Below are 9,486 nucleotides of genomic sequence, written 5' to 3'. Positions count from 1 at the left end.
CTAACGGGACTATTGACGTGTTAATTCAGCACGAATTGTGATAATATTCAGTGCATACATACTTAAGGTTAAGTTGTTTTGTAATAACTCATTTTGATGACAGCTATCAATTTTATCGATATAAGACGATATAATTTTATTTATTTTTATGTTTGTGCATCATGCAATTTAGATAAACTGAGGGGCCTATTACAAATACTCTTCGAGAATAATTTAGAAATAAAACACAAAACTATCATGATATGATATGATAACAACAACAATAACAAAGAAATACTTTGTAGCAAGAGGTTTAGCCTTGATAAAGAAAAATAATACCCATTTGAAATAGACACGAGTTTATTCAGTGGGGAGATTCTACATAGGACTGGTTTTTTAAGGAAATGTTCTGTACATCAATATTTTCCAAACAAATGCACTTTGAACGATGACGCATTCCCTCTCTTTTTATAAACATGTACAGTGTATACAGTAGAGCAGCAGCAAGTCATCGTTGTTGGCAGTGGAGTCGTCGTCATAAATGTATTATATTATGTCTATTTGTCTGTATTAAGCTGAATGACACTGTTTAGTTGATTATTTTTCGTTGTGTTATTGATGTCAAAGGCGGCGCACCCTTTTAAAAGCACACCGCCAAAAATCATCTGTGTTTCTTTTGCGATGGTCTATATTTTTGTACATTTCTTTTATAGAGAAAAATTGGTTCCATCTTTTTAGAGATAAACACACAAATGCACTTGGTAATAAAACAATGTATGTTGCTCACAAATCCATAAAACAGCGCACATACATAACTTTCAGTTTTTCCGGCTCAGTTGTGTCTATGAAATGAGTGAAAAAATACATATGAAACAAAGCGCATGGATTCAAATTCTATCAAAACAGAATTTGGTATGCATTTATCGTATGTTGAACTTCATTGGATATTCTATAAGCATATTCTGTATACTGTTGAATGGAATTTACATTCGAATTTTATTTTGCCAGAAATATTTTTGCTTCAGCTATTCCCCGGTTTTCTTGCAGATATCTACAGTAGCAATGGAACCACATATGCCAATTTTCAATGGCGAATCATTTTCGACCGAATGAAAGATACTTAAGATCGTATTGTGAAAGTAAATGATAAAAGACAGCAGAAAAATGATTTTTCTTATGTAAACATTTGTTTTCGATGGTAAAGTTAAGAATTGACATTCATATAAATCGAACTAAAATCAAAATTTGAATAAATTTCTCATGATATTTTATTGAAGTTAAAGACATGTATCTATGTTTTAGAAAAATTCGCAATTACAATTTTGTTATATGAATATTGCGCAGATCATGGCGCAGATGAAATATACACATATAAATCCGGTTGTACGACAGTTTTCATTTGTTCACTGTTTTTGTTTACATTCATTTGTTTTGGCAATATCATTTTAATGCATGGTTTTTTGAATTAATACATGTATACGCACACGTTGCATAAGCATGCATGTATTGAATTATAGCATTTTGTCATGAATAAAAATGCTCCCAACATCAAATCAGCGGGCTGATTTTATTGATTGAAAAATAGTGTCTAAACAAATTGATAATAAAATTCAATTAAAAGAGCGTTTGATATCTGGTCTCCATTTTTTACAACCTTGAATTCTGTCTAGAATATGCAATAGAAGCCATTAAGCATGTAATGATTTAATCTTGTTTTATCATACTTGTTACTATACGTGGCCGTAGATGCAAGTGAATAGAAACGGTTTAAAACATTGTGCAATATTAAAATGGATGCGGATGTGTGAATGGCAATTGCGCTTCTTCAAAGTGTATGCGGGAATTAACTGCAAATTTGAATGTTTGGCGAATTTCACAAAGTAATTGCACTTTTCTCTCTAGTTGATCTCCAGTTTCTTCTATATATTTACTTGTTGTTGTTGCAGGAGACAGGAATACAAAAATCTGTGGAGTAGCAAGGATTAAGTGTATGAAAGAAGCGCAATGGAAGTTGTTCACCACGAATAATGGAAAAGCATTCCGTGAAAAATGTAATTGCATACAAGCGTGTATATCGATCAAATACAATTTTCGTCTCGAACGAAATGAATTAGACATACTCACTATTAATAAGGCTCAAATAGCGAGAAAGTAAGTAAAGTTCACCATCAAATAATTTTCCTCTGTATCTATTTTAGCGTACAATACTCATTGACTGCTGTTACTTTTGAAAATACTATTTTAAAGACAATCAAACTAAATGAATTATACACGTTTGGTGATTTCTTGGCACTTTGTGGTGGCTTGCTTGGATTGTTCATGGGAATTTCAGCATTGAGCTTCATTGAGCTCATTTATTTTGCCACTTTACATTTATTCTGGAAGCTTCGCTATTTAAAGGCGAAAAATGCTGTCGCGCCAACTCATCAAGATGTTAGCAATGTTGTGTCAACTAGTCGACGCACTGCCTGGATGTTATGTAAATGGGTTTTGTTGTGACTGCTATGAGCATACTCATAATGCATGCTCTCACTGAACGCAAGACTTTACATTATAAGTGCAAAGCACACACACACTAGTGCACGCGCAGATACACAGATCGAACAGGTTTATTGGTTTATCTTTTGAATTCTTTTTAGTCATGCATTTGATTTAATTACAAAATTAAAATCTAAATTTTGATCAATTCTGAAAAGCGTTCACTGAACATGCACGTTTGAATGCACAATGCATATATTGTATATCTAATATTGCGTGTTTATTAGTTTCCATACGAGTATTTTATAATCTATTTGTTTGTTTTTTCTTTGACGAAATTTTGATGGTTTTTTTGAAGATATTTTATAGAATAAGATTAAGCAAATCTGCCAATTTGAAATGATATTACTCTCCAAACTTCTTGCATACAATTTTATCATACTTTCGTTAATTTTCGTGATATTATCACCATAATTTCTGAAATATTAGAAGAGAATAAAACATGATCAAGTTCCGTTTTGAATGAAAAAAGTTTCATTGTTTTTATTCGAAAACTTTTTTTGCCATTAACTGTACGTGACTTACGTTTTGGTATGGGTAATGACTTTTTCTATGTATTTCCGTGCACTTTTGAAAGGTACAGTATAGTTTTTTTGGGTAAAATATCAAAGTGAATGGGTAAATTCCATAAGATGAAATTTTAATATTTTTTACACGAATTTTGCTTTAAGAGCGTTTGATATGTTTAAGAGCCTTATGGAATTGTACATTTTTTAAATAGATTGTACTGGTATTCTAGCTATAAAAAATACGTTAATGTTGTGAAAGGGGCTAATTTAACAATGCCATAAAATCCTTTTTTCACCAGTTATATGCCTCGCCTAATTATATTAAAGGCATGAATACAAATTTATGCATAGACCGTGTTCTTTTACCAACGCGGCGTTATCTTGTAAATATTATGCAGTTAATTATGTAATTTAACTTGTTGTTTAATGCAAACACATTCTGTGTGTGCAAGTGTGTATGAGTCACTTCGGCTTTGTACTTTTTTTACATTGAACATTCTTACGGCGCCATAGACTTAAATGAGTTTTACTAAAATATGGTCAAACGATATAGAAAGAGCAAAAATTGCTTGAAATTGTTCCTATTTTGTGTGTTTTGGACATTGACAATGTTTACTTTGGACGTTGATTAACAGTTTACGTAGGTTGCTCCATAATTTTTTTTAAAATGGTACTTATAGTGTTGCCCGATGTAAACCATTGTCATATTCGTAAAGTTTGATGTTTTGGTATGTATTCGTGCCCTGAACCTTTTGTCGTACGAACGCTATTTGTATTGTTTACAGTGACTGGTAAACTGCGACTCAACAAAAAAATGAATTTTACACGTGAAGATTTTCGTAAAATGATTTACTACGATTTTCGAAGTAAATTATCTCAACAACAGTGTTTCGATCGACTTCATTTGGCCTTTGGCAATGAAGCACCAACCCTTCAGACAATTTATAACTGGTACCGAGAATTCCGTTGCGGTCGTAGTTCGCTCAAAGACGAGTTTCATACAGGTCGTCCAAAATCGGCTGTTGTGCCACAAAACATCGATGCTGTCAGAAAACTGATTATGGAAGATCGTCATGTGACCTACCGTGAGATTGAGGCATCTTTGGGCATTTCATCCCACAGCATACATACAATTTTGCATGAACATTTAGCCGTAAAAAAGATTTGCTCTCGTTGGATCCCACATAAATTGACCGATGAACAAAAAATGGCTCGTGTGAGTTGGTGTAAAGAAATGCTCAAGAAATTCAATCGTGGTGCTTCAAAAGACGTTAATAAAATCGTCACTGGTGACGAATCGTGGATATATGCCTATGAGCCCGAAACGAAACAGCAGTCGACTGTATGGGTCTTCCAAAATGAAGATAACCCAACGAAAGTTATTGTTCGAGCAAGAAGCACTTCGAAGCGAATGGTCGCCTGTTTTTTCGGGAGAAGTGGTCATGTGGCAACCGTTCCACTAGAGGATCGTAAGACCGTCAATTCTGATTGGTATACCACCATTTGTTTGCCCGAAGTGTTTGGTGAAATAAGAAAAAACAACTACCGTCGCAAAATAATTCTTCATCACGATAATGCGAGCTCTCACACATCTTTTCAAACTACTCGATTTTTGACCGGTCAAAACATCGAACTGATGGGTCATCCACCGTACAGTCCTGACCTGGCACCCAATGACTTTTTTTTGTTCCCAAGCGTGAAGAAAAAACTACGTGGTCAACGATTTTCGACACCAGAAGAAGCAGTTGAAGCGTTCAAAACACACGTTTTGGAGATATCAGTTTCGGAGTGGCACGAATGCTATGACAAATGGTTTCATCGAATGCAAAAGTGTATCGATCATCTCGGGGAATATTTTGAAAAACAATAAAACCATTTTCGACAAAAAACAACTGTGTTATATATGTTTTTAAAAAAAATTATGGAGCAACCCTCGTATAAATAAAAAATGAATTGTTTTAGTCAAAATGTAATGAAATAGAAAAGTTTGTTTTTACTCCTAAACTCTTTCTTCAATTCCCCGGTCGATTTCCATTGGCTTTTGTGCCAGTTTCCAGTTTCCCAAGTTTAAACGGTCGAAAGCATCAATTAACGCATCTTTTGCATTCTGTGCCAAAAGAAAATACATAAAATGAAACACTTGATAAATGCCTTCGATAAGCAACAATAACCTGATAATCTTCAGCCTTGAACTTTTCATTTTCATAAACAGCAATGCCTGTGTCGGTGTGATCAATGTCAGGCAATTTTCGTTTTATGTTCAAAAATTTACGAAATAGACTTCGTTTTGAAAGCCGCGAAATGCCAGTGTCGTTTTTCGCTTTTCCACTTTTCGATTCAACTTCTTCGACATGACTGTAACCGGTGATCCAATTGTATGAACACGACGGGGCTCCGTGGTGCACCATCCTATTGCCTGATACGGTGAAAGCAATGTACGGCTCATTATGGTAATAAAATTGCGGTAAGTAGCCAATTGAATGTTCGATTCGACCATAAAATGAGCTGAAAAATGAAACATAAAACAAAATAACGTTGGCACAAATCACATGCCATTCAAAAGTGTTTCACGCAAAAATAAATTTACCGTTTTACTTGGTCTCTTGCTTGATATTTGCCCAAGATAATTGAATCGAAATAAATCGGTTCAATAATTCGTGATAACAAAGCACCTTGAATACCAACCACATTCCAACGAGCAATTTTATCTGAACATTTGTTTTATATAAAAATAATAGATTTAATTTTATAAAAACACTTGTTTTATACAAATTATTTTACCTGAACAGGACATTGTATACAGAGGTTGAGTCTGCGAAAATTTACGATTCAAATTAATTGCTCCATGGAAAATTTATATCGACGAAAATTACACAAACCTGTAAATCGCTTCCATTTTGCATATTTTCCAAATCTGAAATTAGTTTGTAACCTTTGCTCTTTTCCACCTTTGCACGAAGTTTATCACTGAAATCAAGCAATGTATTATTTCGATTTTTTTTTAATTATTGTTTTAGCCAAGTTGGTCTATAAAAGAAAGAATTTACTCACCGATCTGGATGTTCTGCAGCGTTACCATGTTTACCTAAAAATGTTGCATCTCCGCAAGGACCTTGGCTGATGTACAAATGAAAGCGAATATTATCCTTTAGCCTTATTTTCAAACTTCGTGGTGACTTCTCAAAAATCGATTGATACGATGTTTCTGTAAATGCAAAATATTTTCATGATTTTTTTTCTCTTCACAATATTTCTAAACAACATCCAAATGGATTTTGAATGAAAAAAGTACCTGGTGTCAGAAATAAATTCATTTGATCATAAAGGTAGTACATTAAACATCGTCGAACCACTATTTCGGCGTGTGTATCTGGCAAATTGCCATCATGTGCGATGAAAAGTTCATCAGCGTCAATGTTTTTCGTTCCTGTTGACAATGCAACAACTCTGGCCGTGGTCAAATCGATTCCATTTTTGGTCTGAATCACACCAGCCAAAACATTTGATTTATTATCCAAATTAAGTACTTTGGAACAATGTGTCTTAAATCCATTCATTATCAATCTGAAAAGTATTGAATTTTAAAGGTCAACGAAAATAAACGTTTTATCCAATTCAAGTATTTATCATACTTTTGAATTTCGGACGCAAAATCTTGTGGATAATTATCATTTCGTTTGGTTCGAATAAATTTGTTTTCAATTTCGCAAAGCGTTTGCAATGCCTGCATTCCGGCTAGGTTCTGCGCATGAATATGGGACGTTTTACTTGTTTCCGTAAATTGAAAGTTATAGCTGACAGTCAAATTGCTTGTGTGCACATTTTTCTCGGTACATTCGATGTGATCGACGCCATAGAAAAGACGCTTCAACAAGATTAATACACACTTTGTTGGCATAATGCCGGTCGATTGATTCTTTTCTATATAAAAAAAAAGGTAAATGTGTGTTTATATAAAATCTACAAGAGATGTCGTTGATCGTTGAACATGGTGAATGTCATACATAATTTGTTTATACTAAAAGCAAAAACAAAACAAACAAAAACAGAGACACTCACTTAAGAAGTGTTGTATTTGCTTGATGTTCTTCTTTGTGCAATTATCACAATCAATCGTCTCATCAGCTTTGAATGCAATGAACGTTTCGTGCTTGAAATCGATTGCAATGATTCTGGCCCGTTTATCAGTTCCAATGCCGTTCTTCTTATTTCTATTCGAATTGTCTGTCTGCAAAATGAAATAATTGACGACTTTTTAACATCTAATCTCTCTTTTTTCTCTATCTCTCTTTAGGTGCCGTTCTTACCTTTTGTGAAGTGTATGCAAAATTTAGGGACGCCAGTTTTGTGTAGCTGAATGAGTCGATGTCAATCATAAAATAAAATTGTTGACCTTTGGAACCTTGAATGTACCATTCTTGAAGCGATATGAACATCACATAAATATTGTTATCATCGTCGGCAATTTTGTCATTCGTTTGATTTGTTCCATCACCAAAAATCGATTTCATTGTATCGTCGATAAATGTTTGAAATCTTTTTCGATGTTTCAACACCATGTCACTGAAATTATTGTTACACTGAAAAAGTGTATTTATTTCGTCTGTCATAAACGCTTCATACAGCTCAATAGCATGTTTGAGTTGCGATTTTTTCGTATGAATTTTTTTATACAAATCAACACAATCTAACTTCATTAGATTCAATATGATCGAAATTTGCTTTCTATCGGTCTTCGCTTGAAATGTGGCCATGACGTTTAAATTAAAATTTATTTCATTCGTCTAAATAACTTGCTAAAGAACAATAACAATACAAAAAGTATGCATTCACATTGAAGTAACACATAATACTGATTCCCGTTCCAAAGACGCCTGTCTTCATTGGAATATGATGAATTGAAAACACAATGACACTGGAAGAGACGTGTATGAACAGCATGAACAATGTAAGCATACCAATACAGTCTTGGTCGGCGCAACTGGATTGATGTGTGTGCGTGCGAACTTTGTTATTCACTATATTATATTCTATTTTTAGCAACGCAATAAGCAAACTCACTCGCGCTGTGCTCTTGTACGGATGACTAACGAAAAAGGAATCACAAATAATAAACTGTATGGACGACTGGACGTGCCATTTCGAAAGCGAATTCTTATGTTTTACTTTCGTTAAAATATACACTAAATTTCTGATATAATATGTAATCTAATCAAAAGAACGTATGAAAAAAAAACAATTGAAGCGATACTTAAAATAAACAGACAAAACCCATTTTGTATATTTAAACGATTTGGAACAATTTCAACTGGAATATATACGATGTACGTTATAATTCGTATTCATCTGAAATTCCCAACTTTAATTCAGTGTTTATACGAACATTGAAATAACATTCACATGTTTTTTCGGTGTAGCAACGAACACAGCTAAATAAATGCATTTACTTTGTCATGTTCATTTGTTTAGTGAAAAACAGTAAAATCGGCAGAGTTTTTACATGCGAAAAATTTGTAAATGGCTTGAGGATAAATGAAAAATAACGGAAATACGGAAGAAAAAAGGCGAAATAACAACAGCCGCGCACAACATTCCGACAGTAAAATGTTGAACATCAGGATCGAGTCTCGGGGATTTGTATTAAATGTGTTGGGATCTGCGAAACGTCAATTATGAATTCACGAATATTTTTGCATTGTTAATTTTAAATAAATCTAAATACTGTTGGAAAAACAATGTATCCACCAAATGTGGAATGAGATTAAAGGAGAGTTTCATTTTAAAGCGTTTCACATTCTGCAATGCTTAAAAATATGCAATGATTTTAATAAAAACGAAAAAACTCGCGACTATGAACATCAAAAGTAAAACGTACAAAATTGAAACATATGCACACCGAAACTAGCTGGTTTGAATTCATTTTTAAAAAGGCATCATGTTAAATTGAATCAAATGCGGAAGTTGAACAAATTGTAAAAACACAATCAAATTCAAAATCGATGCGCTACTCTTTGGTACACCGGTAAATCTCGATTCATCACACACACATATATACACAATGGAAAAAGTGGTTTTTCAGCGTGCGAATGTGGTAATTCCACAAAAACTAAAACAATAAAACGCCATAGTTTGTGGAATAGTGGCCAACATGACGGCCTGGGGGATACATTTTGGAAAATAAAAAAAAAGATGAGAAAAACTTTATATTGATGTTGATGTCTGGACATTGAATTAACAACACAACAATGCACTTTATTATTTGCGTACGCGTTGCGATGCCAACGCTTTGTTTGACTAAAATATACACACATATACAATATTTACTTTATCTCTATCTGCCTTGCTTTATTGCCTCTTGTCCATGGGGTCGAGGCGGCCACTATAGCTGTTTTTGGTTTCCATTCATTCACAATGCCCAATATGAATTTATGAAATTCATTCGACGTTGCTTAGTTTTCGT

At 33.7% G+C, this 9,486-nt stretch overlaps 1 protein-coding gene across 3 annotated transcripts; it reads right to left on the bottom strand.

Moving 5' to 3' along the window:
- Positions 1–762: 762 nt before the first annotated feature.
- LOC116339643 (double-stranded RNA-specific editase Adar-like) lies at positions 763–7,832 on the bottom strand. Of its 3 annotated transcripts, none has more exons than XM_031765654.1 (11): positions 7,334–7,832; positions 7,086–7,254; positions 6,659–6,947; positions 6,319–6,590; positions 6,078–6,231; positions 5,906–5,993; positions 5,808–5,838; positions 5,614–5,734; positions 5,198–5,531; positions 5,024–5,133; positions 763–821 (listed from the first exon to the last, which is right to left on the bottom strand). In XM_031765654.1, the coding sequence occupies exons 1-10, from the start codon at positions 7,778–7,780 to the stop codon at positions 5,026–5,028; spliced, it is 2,013 nt and encodes a 670-aa protein (XP_031621514.1). In that variant the 5' UTR covers positions 7,781–7,832; the 3' UTR covers positions 763–821; positions 5,024–5,025. The 3 variants fall into 3 exon arrangements, 2 of the variants coding, with proteins under 2 accessions (XP_031621514.1, XP_031621513.1); XR_004201013.1 differs by lacking the exon at positions 763–821 and adding an exon at positions 2,998–3,665 and having other exon boundaries at positions 4,965–5,133; positions 7,334–7,831; XM_031765653.1 differs by lacking the exon at positions 763–821 and adding an exon at positions 2,998–3,555.
- Positions 7,833–9,486: the final 1,654 nt, after the last annotated feature.

This window comes from Contarinia nasturtii, unplaced genomic scaffold, assembly GCF_009176525.2.
Source record: "Contarinia nasturtii isolate CC-2019 unplaced genomic scaffold, AAFC_CNas_1.1 Cnas_scaffold_533, whole genome shotgun sequence".
NCBI lineage: Eukaryota > Metazoa > Arthropoda > Insecta > Diptera > Cecidomyiidae > Contarinia > Contarinia nasturtii.
Note: the sequence above shows the minus strand (reverse complement) of the source record. Positions and strands in the feature narration are given on the sequence as shown.

What these genes read in the sequence shown, in the direction of transcription:
- LOC116339643 (XM_031765654.1), bottom strand. Translation starts at nt 7,780, where the DNA reads ATGGCCACATTTCAAGCGAAGACCGATAGAAAGCAAATTTCGATCATA. An exon ending in TTGCATACACTTCACAAAAG is followed by an intron (nt 7,255 to 7,333) that starts GTAAGAACGGCA and finishes TTCATTTTGCAG; the next exon opens with ACAGACAATTCGAATAGAAA. An exon ending in TCAAGGCTGAAGATTATCAG is followed by an intron (nt 5,134 to 5,197) that starts GTTATTGTTGCT and finishes CTTTTGGCACAG; the next exon opens with AATGCAAAAGATGCGTTAAT.